The sequence below is a fragment of the Trichomonas vaginalis genome, chromosome IV (genome assembly GCF_026262505.1).
Source record: "Trichomonas vaginalis G3 chromosome IV, whole genome shotgun sequence".
In the NCBI taxonomy this organism is placed as follows: domain Eukaryota; phylum Parabasalia; order Trichomonadida; family Trichomonadidae; genus Trichomonas; species Trichomonas vaginalis.
Window position 1 is genome coordinate 5,824,809 of NC_067206.1, and position 17,648 is coordinate 5,842,456.

At 34.6% G+C, this 17,648-nt stretch overlaps 6 protein-coding genes and 2 pseudogenes across 8 annotated transcripts, besides 3 other annotated features; 6 read left to right on the forward strand and 2 right to left on the reverse strand.

The window, feature by feature from the left end:
* Window positions 1–685: part of a mobile genetic element that runs on past the window's edge.
* Window positions 685–940: a terminal%2Cinverted (terminal inverted repeat of Maverick-2 transposon ID:TVAGG3_0037320).
* Window positions 685–17,648: part of a mobile genetic element that runs on past the window's edge.
* TVAGG3_0037330 (uncharacterized protein) lies at window positions 941–1,375 on the forward strand (the record flags this gene model as incomplete). The annotated part of the gene is made up of 1 exon (XM_001292136.1): window positions 941–1,375. One exon carries the CDS (start codon window positions 941–943, stop codon window positions 1,373–1,375), a length of 435 nt encoding a protein of 144 aa, XP_001292137.1.
* TVAGG3_0037340 (protein of unknown function, DUF4107 family) lies at window positions 1,567–1,719 on the reverse strand (the record flags this gene model as incomplete). Its single annotated transcript, XM_051220622.1, has 1 exon — window positions 1,567–1,719. One exon carries the CDS (start codon window positions 1,717–1,719, stop codon window positions 1,567–1,569), a length of 153 nt encoding a protein of 50 aa, XP_051105608.1.
* Window positions 5,437–6,117, reverse strand: TVAGG3_0037350 (uncharacterized protein; the record flags this gene model as incomplete). Its single annotated transcript, XM_051220623.1, has 1 exon — window positions 5,437–6,117. The coding sequence occupies one exon, from the start codon at window positions 6,115–6,117 to the stop codon at window positions 5,437–5,439; it is 681 nt and encodes a 226-aa protein (XP_051105609.1).
* TVAGG3_0037360 lies at window positions 7,313–8,222 on the forward strand (annotated as a pseudogene). The gene has a single exon. A coding segment is annotated over exon 1 (910 nt).
* On the forward strand, window positions 9,899–10,450 carry TVAGG3_0037370 (integrase core domain containing protein family; the record flags this gene model as incomplete). Its single annotated transcript, XM_051220624.1, has 1 exon — window positions 9,899–10,450. The coding sequence occupies one exon, from the start codon at window positions 9,899–9,901 to the stop codon at window positions 10,448–10,450; it is 552 nt and encodes a 183-aa protein (XP_051105610.1).
* On the forward strand, window positions 10,686–11,048 carry TVAGG3_0037380 (organellar and viral DNA polymerase type B; the record flags this gene model as incomplete). The annotated part of the gene is made up of 1 exon (XM_051220625.1): window positions 10,686–11,048. A coding segment is annotated over one exon (363 nt), but the record flags the coding sequence as incomplete, so codon positions are not given.
* Window positions 11,331–11,431, forward strand: TVAGG3_0037390 (organellar and viral DNA polymerase type B; the record flags this gene model as incomplete). Its single annotated transcript, XM_051220626.1, has 1 exon — window positions 11,331–11,431. A coding segment is annotated over one exon (101 nt), but the record flags the coding sequence as incomplete, so codon positions are not given.
* Window positions 14,982–16,359, forward strand: TVAGG3_0037400 (annotated as a pseudogene). Its single transcript has one exon. A coding segment is annotated over exon 1 (1,378 nt).

Consider the following 17,648-nt stretch of genomic DNA (forward strand, 5'->3'; position numbering starts at 1 on the left):
TTGAGGATGGTCTGCGTAAGCGACTTCAACAATTTCGGAATAGACATTGATGTATTCCCTTTTTGTTGCAAAATGACGTAAGCAAAATTTATGATCGCAAGAAAAGCCTGATTCTCTAACAGCAGCTATAATTGCCGGACCTTGATCGGAATAAATATTCTTGAATCTGCTTGGTGGAATAAAAGATTTCAATTTAGTGAGCATATCCTTAATTGTTATCGTATTTTCACTAACAGACCATGCAAATGCAATAGGGATAAGTCTATTATTTGGTGCAGGTGTACCAATAATGAGTAAGTTTCCTTTTTTAATACAAAATAAAAACGTTCCATCAATTTGAATTATTCCGCAAAAAGCTTGTGTTTGCATGTAAAAATGAGTTATTGGAGGAATTACAATAAATGAATAAATTTGAAAGTCTTTTGAATTTTCAGGTAATTCATCACCTTTCTTAAATGTATGCAATTCAATTTCATTGTTAACTTCTTTAACTAAAATCATTTCGCAGAATCCTTGTTCGATTTTGTTTATGATTGAAAAAATTGTTGAGAAATAATTGTAAGATTGAATTCTATCCCCTTTTGTGGTTCCTTTAAGTTTATTTACTATATTATGGAACATCGTATAAGTTGCATTGGGAATATTCAATTCTTTTGCAAAAATTTCTTTGCATTGAGGAACATTAGTTAGTATCCCTAAGTCGTGTACTGTGGCACTGCGCGCCTCCGTACACCACTTAGCGGTTTTGACACTTTACGAAACCGGTAACGTATATTTTACAACACAAACACAAACACCAACTTAACCTTAAATATTTACAAAACCATCTGATACATAAACGACTTCACTAACGACTTCACTAACGACTTCACTACCGTCCTCACTAAATAAAAATAACCTTATTTTTATTTTTTTAAATTTTTTATTTCATTACAAAGACATGTCCGACTACATTTACTATGACTCTTTCCCAGAACGTTTCCGTGAACTATTCAAAACTCAAGTAAAACTGAGAAACATGCATTTTAACAAAGACAGACCCATTGACGATGAAAGAAACCCTGAATATATTACAATCCCATATGACGCAAAGTTCATTGCATACATTCCTTATGGTCGCAGAGGAACGAAAACTATTTCAACAATGACGAAAAATTATTTCTGGAGCGATGAAGAAAATTGCCTTATCTACATAAATGCATACTTAAATAAAGCTACATATTGTACAAAAGAAGGTTGGACTGGATTTGAGCTCTACATATACGACGACGATGGAAACAGACGTTGTGTATACCCATACGATAATATGTACCATTGTTTTCATCAAGCATTAAACGAATACATAGTCAGTAAGGGTCTCATTCCTGCTGAGTAGAAATGTTATATTTTTGTTCTGTCATTTATATAAAAATAAACGTTCTCGCTAAATAATAAAATAAACTTAAAAATAAACGTTGTCAGAGGTGAAAAAATAAATTTAGGTGAAGTGGTGAGATCTCACCTCTTTTTTCACCTGTTTTTTCACCCTAGCCGCAAAGCGGCTCTGACCCTTTGGGTCTGTTGAATTCATTGCTTTATAACTCTCTTCCTTGGTTTCTTTTTAGTTGCTTTCTTCACGTCTGTCTCCAACTTGACTGTCTTTCTTCTTCGTCCGTAATGATACCAGTTACTTCCACCAGTCAATGGGTCAAATGGTCTTTCGTAAGGATTTCCATACATTCCATAGGGACCATACGGAAGAACTACTGGTGGAGAAGAAACATTTTCTTTAGTTCCATCGAATCTATTTAAATGCATTGTTTCACCTTTCATCTGGTCATTAAAGTCTTTTGCGTGTTTTGCAAACTCATCGTCCTTTCCTAAAGCATTTTCTGACTCAGTCGCAACCAAATTGGATGCTTTATTTATAGCCCTATTTTATTTAATCTTAACTTCTTTGCAACCCAGCCTCCAATCTTCCCTTTATTTGCATCTAATGTCTTCGAAACCCTTCCTCCACTCATTTTATTTACTGCGTCATAAGCCCCAAGTGCTTTTGCTCCAAATGCTAATGCTTTTGTTCCCATTGCGCCTAAAGCTGTCCAAGCTACCATTTACACCATATTAAAATCATCTCTCTTCAATATTATCTCATAAAAGTTCTCGTTACTGGAGAAAGTCAATGAAACATAAACATTCTCATTCATAAACTTCTTTCTTATCTCATCTATACGCTTCAAAATGTCTGAACAATTGCTAACATCTTCTACAACAGTTATTTCATCATGAATGACCTTCAAGAACAAGCTCATTTAATATGCTATTAAAATCATCTCAATAATGAGTCCATCCTTTCCATCTTTAGGTAGCACAACATCTTTCATTGAAGAAGGTTCGACAAGTCTTATGTTAAACTTACTGACAAAGTTTGTTATACTATAATGCTTCGGTGGCGAATACATGTAGTTTGAAAGACATAATATAGATTCTTCAGCAAATTCACTTATACTGGATTTATAACAATGTTCTCACGAGACCAAATACCACCAATTGACAATCTTGTAAGCAATCCTGCTGAACCTTCTACTGTAAACGTCGATGGTAACATTCCACGAAGGTCATCTATTGACATCTTTGAGTCACTGAATTTAAATATTTTCTTAAAGCAATCGTCATTATCTAACCATGCAATAGCTTTGAAGTTTTCATTCGAATATTACATCTGCTTCATTAAATGTAAAACCTGACTTCTTGCAGAGACGACTTTAAAATCTATTGCATTTGTTTCAAAATTATATACTATGGTAACTTCTGAAGGTAATGGATGTCCTTCCGCAGTCAGTTGTTCTCTCACTACCGTTTGAAGCTTTGTGTTAAAACTTTCATGTCATCTCCTGTGTCTAGGTTCACATACACAGCAAACAGGAAAACTATCTTGCTTCTTTGTTTCATCATTATACCTCAAACATTAAAGTTCTTCAATAATATTGTTCTTCCTGCTGGAATACTTCTAACTTGTCTTATTTCAATAGCTTTCTCACCTCCTACATACTCTACCCAGTGTCTTGGATATTCATAAGTATACTGACTTTCTTGAATTTTGGTAGGTTTCATCATAACGTGTTCATAGTATATCTTTATACTCTTGTCAGTTAGACTCGGTGCTATGTTCTGAATATTTCTGACTTGCATTTTTAATGAGATAAAATGAAGCATTTAATACATGACGTAGATGAAGACATGAATGAAAGCAGTGAAAAGCTCAACAGTTCTCTCATTCTTCCTTTCAGTAAGGACTATGAGTTCTGTTCAAATGGTGTGTATTTCTATTGTGGAAAGATGGGTTCAGGTAAGACATTTAACCTCATTCGTCATATACTCATAACAGAGCGTTTAGGAAACGACTCTTACTATGACCAAATCATTATATCAGCAACTTCAGACTCTATGGATTCAACAGCGAAAACATTTATGTCAAAAGTTCAAGCCTCTGTCGTTAAAGTTCCAGATAGCGAACTCATTGAATTTCTTCAACGTTACATTCGACGTAAGAGAAATATTATGCTATTGTAGAGTTCATACAGTCAGGAATGCAAAAGACTTCAGAAGAGATGGAAAGAATTATTGACAAACACCACTTACGTCAATACTCAGGAGTTTACGATATGAAACGACTGACAAACTACATTCTATCAAAACTTTCAAAATTACCCTTCAAAAAGTATCCTTCAAACACTCTGCTCGTTTGTGACGACTTCGCCGGAAAAGGTTTAGTGTCAAAAGCAGACTCACCATTAGCTAACATCATAACTAAAGTCAGACATTACCACTTAACTGTAGCAATACTTATGCAAACATGGCGTTTCCTTGCTTTAAACATAAAACGTCTCATAACTGACTTCGTTATCTTTCAAGGTTTCTCACGCTATGACATTGAACTCATTTGGAAACAGTCAGGTATAACATTACTTTTGAAGAAATTTGGGAAGCATATAAGTCTCTCATCTCTCCTCGTTCATACCTTGAGATTCATATCATGACTAATACCATTAAAGTCAAAAACATTCCATGGGAACGACCAACATTGTTTTAAAGTTTAACCTTCAATTGACTGATGGTAAACAAATTCCATGCATCTCTGTCGCCATTTCTGTTAATATTTTTGCTGTCATTCATATCATCCACTTCCCCATCCGTTAGCTTTTGAGGATATGTGTTAGAATAGCTGTTCTTAAATGAAGGCTTTTCACCTTTGAGAGCATAAACTCTATAACTTTCTGCATACTTTATGTTTGAACCTCCTGAGCCATCATTGACATAAATTTTTATAGGCTTCCACCCTTTGTTCATATTCCTGCTTCTTCCCTTAGCTCTTTTGTTCAGTAGTTCTACATCTTTATACACAGCTCCTGTCTCAGTGAATTCAACAATATTTTCATTCGTTAGCTTTACATTCAAACCCTTGTCGAGTATATTGTTCATTTCATACATATAAAAGGTTTTTATTCTATATGAAATGAGAAGCAAATCCATCTTAGCTGGTGCCGTTAATGTTCCAATTGAACCAACATCAAATGTTGACTCACGAACGACAAACAATATTGTCATAAAGAAACTATAGTTCAGAGTGTTTGAAAGAAAAAGAACCAGAACTTAAGTCGGGAGGGCTCAAAGAGCCCATCTTGGGCATGGCGCCGTGAATTTAAACTCAGCTTCAAACGCTAACGCTACATCAGATGTTAAGTTAGAGTATCCACCACTGGACCAAATTCTTTCAAGAGAAGCCAACGACAACCCTTACACAAATGTTCAAACAAATCCTTCAGATAACGTAGACCATTACCTTCTTCAGTTATACCAAACAATTTTACTCAAAGACGATAAGAAGCTTTTGACAAATCTTATAAGCAAGAACCAATAATTCTAACAAAGGAGGACCTTGAAAATGTTATCTCACGAATAACAGGGAAACAATGTGTCATTGACTATCTCGACCCTGAAATCGAATGCTGTGGTCAAACTCCACTATTCATGAAAATAGGTAACATCCGCATCATTGAAACACCAGGAACTACAGGAGTTGAGTTTAAGTATAAATATTCGAACGAGTATACAAAACTATCTACTTACTATAAGCTTTGCTTGAAATATGTTTTAGTAAATTAAAGCAGTCAGGAGGGCTCTTTGAGCCCATCTTGGCGCTTTGCGCCGTCAGTCAAAAAAATTCAAGTTAGCAATTTGTAATATCTGTCCAAAATTCTTCAACAGTATCGAACTCATCTTCATAATGCAAACCTAATCTTATTGACTTGGTGCAGTTTTCACTAACACAATATAGCGCTTTGCGCTCGGCGCCTTTGACGCCTTTTTCTGTTCTCTTGACTGGCATAACTAACTCATTTGTTTCATCAAACAGCAACAACCAAAGTTCATGACCTAATACATAACATTCATACTTTATATTTTTAGCTCTGAGTTCTCTTGTAAGCTGTTGCATTTAATATTTTCTAAAAAGTCAACTTCAACAGTCATTCGCACTGGTGCCTTCAGTTCTACAGGCTCGCCCTGAAAGTCAACTAGTCTGAATTGCATGTCTTTCAAATTATGAGGACTAATGCGAACCCATTTACCTAAATGAGTTGCTATGACAGGAACGTTTGGAATGAACATTGAATTGACTGCATAACAGAAGGATTTATATTCTACTGAACCTTTACTATTAACTCCTGAAATACCTGTGACATTAGCTATTTTTGACTCAACGTACAAACAATTACCATAACATACGTATGGAACAGATTTCATCTCAATCGTTTTGTCAATACTTTTCAAAGGAAATGTCATATGGTATGCTCCCAGAAGAAGTTGAACTCTATGACTCATTCGTGTTATCTTGAACTCTTTTGCATAACTGAACTTCAAAACTCCTGCAATAAGTTTAACATTCATTAAGTTTTCTCCGTTATCCTTGTTTATTGTAGTATTTATGAGAGCATTTAACACTCCAGCTAATGTTTCCATCTTATATTCTACATTATTGTGAAATCTTATTTCGTGCTTCTTTCCATCTATTTCAAGCTCCATGAAATCTGTTTCGTCAGTTATAACGAATGAAGCAATAGTATTAAAGTCAACCATTCTGAATGCAAGTGACTCATTCTGTAGACCTAAGTTTGTTTGTAGTTTTACTGTCCCGTATTCGTTTGGGTCTGTACTTTGCAAATAGAACAACATTTTATTCTCATTAAAATATGAGTATAGCTGCATATTCGTATGAAGCTGACAGAGCTAAACGTTTATATTTTGGTCAATACTCTCTCACACTTACTGACAAATATATTGTTATCAGTGATGGAAATACCGAGAAATACATAACATGGAAGGACTATGAAAAGTTTGACCCCATTTTAACTCCATGCACTATGCCATTCATTGTAAATGGTGAAGTTGTCATGAAGAACGACACAACAGTATATAAGTCTGTTCATGAAGCGTTAGAATATATGTTGAATTATAATCCCGAAAGATTTGACCCAAGCACTACGCCATGTACAATGCCTTTTATTAAGGATGGTGAAATCGTAAGAGTTCCGAATTCAACGGTTTACACAGCTGTTCAAAACAGTTTACAAAACATTTTAGCGAATATCTTTAATTCAGAAACTACAGAAATAAAATTACCATATATAACAGATGCTAAAGAAATTAAATCAAAAACGACAACATTATTTACGTCACTTAATGATTTAATGACTTATATCATTAATATTCCTGCACCAACTATAGCATTTGATCCAAACTCGACGGTTTGCAGTGTACCTTTCATAAAGTCGCAAACGGACTCTTTGAGTCCTGAAGGTCTTTCAGACCGAAGCGACCAGGGCGAAGCCCATGACAGTTCATTAATTACTTTAAGGGATTCGACAGTAAATGAATCATTAAAGGCGTCATTAATGAAAATCATTGATTTTAATTCATTCATGAATACATATAATTCATTCATTAATGTTTCATATGCTTCTAAAGAAGGTGAGCCAAAAACTATCGATAAAGCGGTGTATGAAATAAAAGCATCAACGACGAAATTGAATTCGTTAACTTTTGACGGTGATAGTTTCGTTAATGACATAACATCGGGGAAAAACAATTTTAACGAAAGAATATTTAAAATCTCATGTTAGTGAGTTCGTTGAAATTGAAAAAGAAGGTGGAATTAAGTTCGATCCACTGAATTTCATTTTCAGCTTAGCGAATCGGGTATTAATTTTGCTGAATGGACAACAATACAGAGTGAAATAAATGAATATGGACGTTTTGGGGGTCAAAAGCGGGAATGGGTGAGCTTGTAAATGCTGCAAGAACATTAGGTGAAACAGGAAATTTTGTAGATGGTTTTAAAGACTTGTTTCAAATGTTTTAACAAACACAAAGAAATTATTTAGATATACCATACATAACGGACGGATTTTCGAACAGGTTAGCAACAAACCCTCCGGTTATGGCTTGCGTTGATGATGGTTAGAGATATAAAACACGTAACGACGGGAACGAAGAACATGAACAACAGAGCCCAACGGGCTCAGAGCCACATAGTGGCGAGGATACTGTCGGGTTATTCGAGACATTAAAAACGTGTATCCTGAAGTTATTGATTTATTTAGAGGAGTTAATGATTCAATTTCAAAACATTCTATAACCCTCGATGAAGAGAATAAATTAACAGATTATATATTCGTCATTATTGCAGAATTAATGAAAGAATAAATGAAAAAGGAATTGGGTGATATCATTAATGTCAGCGTGTAATGATGAAAGAAATTTTGACTCATTATTTACAAAACCGAAAACAGAATATAGTCTTTATGACGTAATTACCGAATTAATGAAAAAGATTAATGATAATAAGAGTTCTGGCGGAAGAGTTGAATTAGAAGTGAATGATGTTAATGAGAAATTAGCCGAAAAAGCAAACAAAAATGAGCTTTTAGCTCTGAGTGATAAAGTCAAGAACCACGTTCATTATATAACTTCAGACGAACAGATTATAACGGACTACCATGGATATTTAACACGAAGTGATGAAGTGAAGACGGAAGACCCCAATGAAAGAAGATATAAATACATTCGTGCTAAAGGTTATGACATAAGCTGTACTGTACAGTATGACACGGGTAAAGCACCAGAAGCATTTAGTTATAACGATGAAATTTATGCCTCTACTTTCTCTGTTAAAGGTGTATTAGTTGAACCAAGATTTACTTTGAGAGTTAAGTCAAAAATAACGTTTGAAGATGCTATTAAAAGTAAAGCTGACAAAGTTGAACTCGAAGCAATGAACAAAGTTTTGAAATCTCATAAACACAACATCTCCGATATAAATGAACTTCAAGCTACATTAGACAGTAAAGCCGACAAGAACCATACACATAAATCCTTCACTACTGTTAGAGCAGACGACATAATATTGAACTATACCCTTGGTTCAAGTGCACCATTTAGAGAATCCAAGTACAAGCGTAAAAGATACACTAAACTCCTTAAATAGTAAATGTATGAACATTGAAGGTCATGCCAGAAACTTTGAAACCCATGAACTACCAGCAATGTTAGACAGAAAGCAGACAAGAACCATACACATACAAGTTTTACAACTGTTGCTATAGAAAGTATTGAAGGAACGGTTGAAGAACTGATGGGGATGTGCATTATATTGTAAACCTCCTAACTTTCCACAAGGTTTAACATCGGATGAAACATAACGACGATGAGAAACATTAGATGTAAAGATGTTTATGTCATGAAGGATGAACATAATATTAAATTCACTGCTCAAGATTTATATGACAAGAAGGCTGACAAAACAGAGCTTCAAACATTAAAGACTGAAATACTTCAAACATTATATCCTGCAGGCTCTATTTATACGTCAATGAACTCAATAAATCCAGCAACAGTTCTGGGTTTCGGTACGTGGGAGCAGATTGTAGATAAATTCTTATACTGTGCGAACTCTTCAAAGCAAACAGGTGGTTCGAAGAAAATTAAAGAAGCAAACCTTCCACCGCACACTCATACAGGAACTACAAACACAACAGGTAGTCATTCACATTCAATAACAAAAAGAGGTTATACAAATCTTGCAGCAGGTTCGGATAGACAGGGAATGCATAGATATGATATTTCAAGTGACCCAGTAGATTCAAGCACAGGTATTTTCTGTGGAACCACAGGAAATCATTCACACACTTTCACAACAAATCCAACAGGCTCGGGTAAGATTATGCCACCATTTGTGACTGTATTTGCATGGTACCGCGTTCAATGAACGCGCTTGAGCCTGCTTTGCGGGCTTACCGTCTTGAATAAAATCTTTAACTTTACATAAATGAGCTTGAAAGAAGTATTCGAACAACATCCATGGAGGTCATTTAAGAAATTCAATGAAGCTGCAAAGAGTTGGGATTTACTAACAGAGCTGAAGTGAAAAGGTTCTTTGACAAAAATGTTGTACATCAAACAAAAATAAATCCTTACGACTACTTTTTACCAATTTACTCCAACACTCCTGACGCATACCAATTTGACACTCTCATTCAAAGCAGAAAAGGAGGACATAAACCATTCCTCATCTTCATTAAATGTTAACACTCGTAAAGCATATGCGTATATAATGAGAAATAAAGGAACTCATGAAGTGTTAAGAGTTTTACAAAAGTTTGTAGCAGAACATAACCCAAGTACTTTAACATCAGACCAAGACAGTGCATACCTCAGCAACGAAATCACATAATTTCTCATTAAGCATAACATAACTCACTACACTACTGAAGACCATAACCATAACATACTCGGCATCATAAACCGCTTCATAAGAACGCTCAGAGATTTAAATCAAGAGCGAGACTTTACCGAAGAAACAATGAAACATTTTCTCGAAGTATATAATTCCTCAACACATTCTACAACAGGACATACACCAAATTCAATGACACAACAACAAGAAGAAAAGTATATACAAAAGAAACGAAGTCAAACACAAAATATCAGAAATTCAACACAATTTACCCTCATTCCTGGTACAAAAGTTCGTGTAGTTCTTGACGACAAACCATTGACAAAGAAACGTTTAAGGTTAAGTCGAAATTATTATATCGTAGACTCTACGCAAGGTAATGGATATCTTATAAAAGCTGCTGACGACTCTATTGCGTTTTACCCTCGACATAAGTTAGTTGAAAGTAGTAATGGCAAACTTGCTGAAACCATTGACGAAGCAAAGCGAGGAGTGGTTATTGAAATACTTGGCTATAACACAAACGATGACACTTATAAAGTAAGATATGAAGGAGGTGTTGAAGATGTTATACCATCTAAGAACTTGAGAGAGTCAAAGCCAACACATCTGGGACCATTAGAGCGGGAGTACTGGAAAAACAAAAATATGCCAGAAAGAATAAGAAAATTCTTCTAAACTTTTTCATTAGATGTAAATCAGACATGAATGAGAACAGTCATGTATTATTAATGGTACCATTTATTTTAACATAAACTTTATTTATGTTAGAATGTTAGATCTAACACGTTTTCTAACCACTTTTCTAACATGGTCTAAAACTCTCGAAAATCATGAATTTTTGACATTTCCTTATGAAAGAAAAATAACGCTAATTTTTTTCTAAGAAAAATTTTTATTTTGTATAAAAGATATGATTTCAACAATCGGCACAACAACACTTCAAGCCGCGAACGGCAGGACTCTGTCCACTACAGCACCAAACTCGTTAGTCATGAATCCAACATCTATGTTAGTAGAAATGAAAAGCTTCACTTCGTCTTCATATACTTTTGAAACAGAAATCCAGAAGATAAAGCAAGAACTTTTAACATGTAATTTAGACTGTAGTGCGAAAGATGAAACAAATGAACAGTATCTTTATGAAATGCAGGACATTATTGACCATTTACCCAAATTGCCTGAAATTCAGCAACAAAAGCTCACTATTCCTGAATTCGATGAAATTGAAGTCAAAGCAACTGACTCAGTAGAAATAAAGAAGTTCATTCGTAAGGTAAACTATGAGTTTCTAGGATTTCATTGCAACCATAAGGTTATGGACAAAGATTGCGACATGGTATATAAGAACATCTCTGACATATATAAATCTGAAGAATTTAAGACCTACGACAACTTTGTTTCGTTAGTTGCTGAATGTGTATGGCAGATAAGAGATAAAGATAGAAGAGGTAAGGTATGGAATGAACAGATAAAACCAGCAGCTTTTGAGTTAAAGAAAACCATTGACGCCTTAGTTGTTTTAGCAGGTAAGGTTTCAGAATATAACGCAAAAATGAACCCGCAATGTTCTAAATGTAAAGCAGCGATGAGGAAATATAACTACTCCGTCAAAGAGATAGAACGTATGAGAAACGACTATGCAGACTTAAAGAAAGAAATGACAAACATTGAGTTTGAAACAGTTGGAAAGATAGACAATGACACCAAAGTGGTTAGAATAGGTGATTAAACGTAAGATACTCAAAGAAATACAACAAATATTCTTTGTCAGACATTATATCTCCATCTGGAAAGAGACCGCAGGACTGGGTTAGAATTGCTTCAACTCAGAAAATTTTTGACAAGAAATCCTGAGCTTATGATATCAGTAAAATTCTATGAAACTGCAGCATATCTTATAGACAAAAGTCTTATACCAATAGTTTTGTTATGGATTGACCAGTTGTTGGATATAACTTCATAACATATGGTTCATTCGATACGGAACGTTGCAGTGAAGGCTTACTTTACATCGTTCAGAAACCGAAGGACTTCAACACAAAAAGATATAAGATAGGAAGGACATATAATATAACTCAAAGATATGACAGTACAGTCAATAGAGTCAAGGTTGTGTTCGTTAATGATATGAGAGCTGCTGAAACAGAACTACTTGAAAAGTTTGAGAAAATGTATGGTGCTCCCACGAAAGGTAAAGAAACGTTTGAAGTAGATGAGATAGATAAAGCTATAAATTATTTGACGAAGTTGCTGAAAAATACATGTAAAGCGTTTATTTTTGGTCTTTTGTGAAAGTCAGAAAATAACGCTAATTTTATTTTTATTTATTTTTTTATTTTGTATGTAAAGACAGATATGTCAACATTAGAGAACACAACAACTGCTATCGTTCATGAAGTCATAAATGAAGAATACGAATACATACAGTATAACAAACAATTGAGACTCATTCGTTCTGTCAAAGACGACATGTACCAAATGCAAAGTATTTTGACGGCTTGTTTTGCTCCAGATACTAAGCTTCCTAAAGACTGGTTTAGGAACCAAAGCACCATAGAACTATTAAGTGAAGCACAGCGAGACGTACTTTTTTCTGAAAACAGTGAAGAACAGCGAGTAGGTAAAAAATCCCAGTCGCAAAACTCTATGAAAACCGTGAAAAATTGCCAAACGGTTTGAGAGGATATTATGTTCATAGACTTTTAGTAAATGCAGTTGCAATGTGGGCTTCACCACGTTATGCTTGGAATATTTACAAACTTCTTGACGAACTTCACAGACAAGAACGTGGAGAGCTGGAAAAGAAACTTCAAGCAAAAGATGAAGTCATTGAATCCAAAGACAAAAGCATACAGAAAAGAATACCGCGTTCAGTACCAAAAGGAAAGGAAAAGAACTATAAGTATATATGATTTATACTGAAGAGTTGGAGAATGAAGAAGACAGAGATATGGTTATGTTGCATTTAGTCAGAAGAAACAACAAAAGCTTTTACGACCTTTGCTAAAATATATAAATCTGACAGAAACTGGTTCTATCGTGAAAACTTACCGATTTCAATGACACCGAATGAGCAAATAAAAGAAATTGTCAAAAATACTCTTCCTCAAACACACTATGACATCAAAGGTTGCACAATACTTACCTTCAAAGAAGACTTACCATTACTGAAGGAAAAAATAACAGAATATTTCGATAACTTCAAAGAGGAAGAATGAAGTCACGACAACATTAACGAAGAAGTCACGACAACATTAACGAAGAAGTCACGACAACATTAACGAAGAAGTCACGACAACATTAACGAAGAAGTCACGACAACATTAACGAAGAAGTCACGACAACATTAACGAAGAAGTCACGACAACATTAACGAAGAAGTCACGACAACATTAACGAAGAAGTCACGACAACATTAACGAAGAAGTCACGACAACATTAACGAAGAAGTCACGACAACATTAACGAAGAAGTCACGACAACATTAACGAAGAAGTCACGACAACATTAACGAAGAAGTCACGACAACATTAACGAAGAAGTCACGACAACATTAACGAAGAAGTCACGACAACATTAACGAAGAAGTCACGACAACATTAACGAAGAAGTCACGACAACATTAACGAAGAAGTCACGACAACATTAACGAAGAAGTCACGACAACATTAACGAAGAAGTCACGACAACATTAACGAAGAAGTCACGACAACATTAACGAAGAAGTCACGACAACATTAACGAAGAAGTCACGACAACATTAACGAAGAAGTCACGACAACATTAACGAAGAAGTCACGACAACATTAACGAAGAAGTCACGACAACATTAACGAAGAAGTCCCGACAACATTAACGAAGAAGTCACGACAACATTAACGAAGAAGTCACGACAACATTAACGAAGAAGTCACGACAACATTAACGAAGAAGTCACGACAACATTAACGAAGAAGTCACGACAACATTAACGAAGAAGTCACGACAACATTAACGAAGAAGTCACGACAACATTAACGAAGAGAGAATGAGGTGAAAAAACAGGTGAAATCTCACCTCTTCACCAAAAATATATTTTTGGTTAAATAGCTTCAGGGTCAATTTCTTCAACCATTTCACTTCCTTCGTCAATGTCAATAGAAGCTTCTTCAACCTTTGGTAAGAACTTTTGTATAACATCTTTGTTCGTTATTGTCTTCAGAGATGAAGGATAATATTTCACAGATGTTTCACCCTTCTTATATTCTTTCTGTTCGGAAAGATTCATAGCAATACTGAAGAAGTCAATGTTGGAGTTCTTTATAACAGTATAATGAGTATCTTTGACATTCACGAAGAAACCCTTTTGTTTCAAAACTACTGCTAACTCTTGTGAAGTATAACGTTTGCGGTCAATGACAATAGCTAATGGTCTGACATACTGACCAAACTTAGATTCTTTCACAAACTTCTTGTTAAAGATAACATTGACGTTTGAAGCATTATTGAACTCATTCTTGATGACAGTAGCGAGAGCATTGTATGAAAAGAACTTGCAATCTTGCATGTGTTTCATTAAAATAAAAATATTAAATTATTTTGAAAAATAACTTAAAAAAATCTAATCTAATTTTTTCAAAAAATATTTTTTTATTTCCTACTAAAGATGTATCGGAAGTTGTCTAAGTTAGAACACTCGGAAATAAAACAACTTCTTACAGAAGCTAATATAGATGTTGCAAAGCATTACACAACAAACAAAAAGGCACTCGCTGACATCCTCAATGACTATAATGGTGAAATAACTTATGATAGAATTCATGAGTTCATAAAGCCGCAACGCGGCGAGGACGAAGTCCATGCAAGAGCATTTCCTTTAAATGACGTTGCTATTGACTTATATCATAGACGTTCAATACCTCATGAAGTAAGAAGAGAAATGTTTGACATAACAAATGCAAACGTTGGTGAAACACGAAAGAGAGATGACACACTGAAACAACAGAGAAGAGAGATGTTTAAAAGTGCTATAGAACAAGTTCGCAAAGCTAACGATGTCATTCGTTCCATTGACGACAAACCAAAAGAAGGTGAGAGATGGTTAAAGAAAGATGAAGAAAATAGGAAGAGGAATGTGAAGTCAGGCAATAGACTCATTGACTTTAACATCGAAGCTTTAGATGAACCAAACAGAGACTACTTACACAAACATTTCGGTAAGGTTTTCATGAGACTCTTAGAGAAAATTAAAATAAACTCCCAACAGAGATGGATGGTATGTTATAAACTTGGTGGAAAGTATGAATGTTCTACGTTAAACCTCAATAATATTGGAACATTACTACATCAGCTCTTGAAGGAGAACTTTATATCAGAGATAGAAGCAAATGCTGCAGGTATTGTTGAAATGCACTATGACTTCTTCTTGACAAACATAAAGAATCTTACCGAAATAAAGATGTATGATTTAACAGAATATGAAGGCTTAACGATGTCAGATGTAAAGAAAGGCAAACCAAAAAAGAGACCATATAGAGATGAAAGCACACTGACAAATGACCAGAAAGCCATTTTGGAAGCTCTTAAGCAAACAGGAAACCCAGCACTTATAGAAAGCTTTTGGAAAGATAATGGTGAAAAGAAGTTTTATAAGAAGAGAAGCGGGCAGTTCTGGAAGTATCTTTGCACATTACCTATAAATCTTGAACGCTACCAAATCTTCAATGAACTGAACAAAAGAACTGCAACACTTATGACAGAAGATAACTGCTTCGTTTATGCTTGCATTCAGGCTGGAGTAAATGAAGAAACTATTGACCACATGAGAGAAGTCATTCGTGTTAGAGACTTTCCTCAAAGTAAAGTACAAGAAATTTCTGACGCAACAGGTATAGCATTTAATGTTACCATTGGTTACTTCAATGACTCAAGACATAATGAAATAAAGAGATACATACCAAAAGAATGTGAAACTGTTCGAACTATTGACTTACTTCTTGTTGAAGACCACTACATGCTAAATGAAAGACTTCCAATGACAACATATTTCATTCGAAACTATATAGAAATCTTGAAGGAGTGTGGTGGAATGAACATTGAAAAACAGATGAAAATATATACAAAGAGAGAAGATAAATATGTAGTTCGCATGGATAGAACTACACCGCTATGGGATGTTATGAAAACATTGTGGAGTGCAAATATTTTGAACCTATTTCTTATGGAGAACTTTTCACATATACGACTGACTTATATAAACAGAACCTTGCACCATTTAAAGATTTGACATATGCTCCAAAGTATTGTGTACAACTGAAGAAGAAAGCAGAGTCAAAAGAAGTAAATAAAGCTAAATGTAAGTTCATACCTGAGCACGTTTTCTTTGCTGACTTTGAGTGTAGTACGGATGGCTTTCATAAAGCTTTTAACATCTGTTATGACAGTGAAGATGGTTCAGTTAGTGAAAGTATTTGGGGTCAAAACTGTGCAACAGAATTTTTGGAAAGACTTCCTGACAAGAGTTTAATATATTTCCATAACCTCAGTTATGACATAAACTTCATCTTAAGACACATGACAGAAGTGAAAGGAACTCCCATCATTAAAGGTTCACGAACAATGCAAATAACTGGTTTATATAAAGGAAGGGCAATTATTATAAAAGACTCTTACAGTGTTATAAATAAGAAGCTTAAACTATTTCCTGCTATGTTTAACTTACAAACAGGACCGAAAGAAGTATTTCCATATAACTACTACAGCAGTGTTTTGTTAGCAAATGACAACAGAACTGGTGTCATTTCTGAAGCATGTAAGTTTATCCATGATGCAGATACATTTATGAAGAACATAGATTCCATCAAAGGTTGCAGAATAGATGAAAACCACTTCGACTTAGAAAAATATAGCACGTTTTACTGCAAACAAGATGTAAGAATTTTAAGAGAAGGTTTTGTAAAGTTCCGCAATGACTTATTGAAAGAGTTTGATTTAAACGTTTATGACTACGTTAGTATTTGTTCTATTGCTAACAAATTGTTTGAGAACAGAGTATACTTCCCGAATGGAAATCTTTATGACCTCTCAAATAAACCAAGAGAATTTATTTCGAGATGCATTCAAGGTGGAAGATGTATGTTGTCAGATAACATGAAACAAAAGAGCAAAAAGAAACTCATTGCTGACTTCGACACTGTTTCATTATATCCTTCAGCTATAGCAAGACTTTATACTTTAGAAGGTATTCCAAAAGTATTGAAGGAAGAAATGTTAAGCACAGAGTATCTCATGAGACATTTATTCGATGACGACCAAAAGGAACCCATTGGTGAAAAGTTTATGTCTGGCTTCTTTGTTCTCATTAAGATAACAGAGATTGGTATACCCAGACACTTTCATTTAATAGTTTGCGACCCTGAACTAAATCCAGAACTTAACGTTCCAAGAAGTTCAAACACTTGCTGTCTCATGTATGTTGACCATATAACATTACAAGACCTCATAAAATATCAAGGTGTCAAATGTGAAGTGTTGCAAGGATACTATTACGATGGAAACAGAGATATGAGAATAAGAGATGAAGTAAAGAAGTTGTTTGAGTTAAGGTTAAAGTATAAGAAAGAAGAAAACCCCTTACAAGAAATTATAAAACTCATTCTGAACAGCATTTATGGCAAAACTATTCTATCTCCTATTGAGTCAAAAATAACCATAGTAATGACAAAGATGCTATAAGATATGCTATAAGAAATTACAACCATATAGTGAAGTTCGAAGGTTTGGATGGTTCAGATAAAACTATTTTCAAGCTAACGAAAAGCATTTGCAGACACTTTAACTTCTGTCCACTTGGTGTTAATATTCTGTCTATGTCAAAACGTATTATGAATGAAGT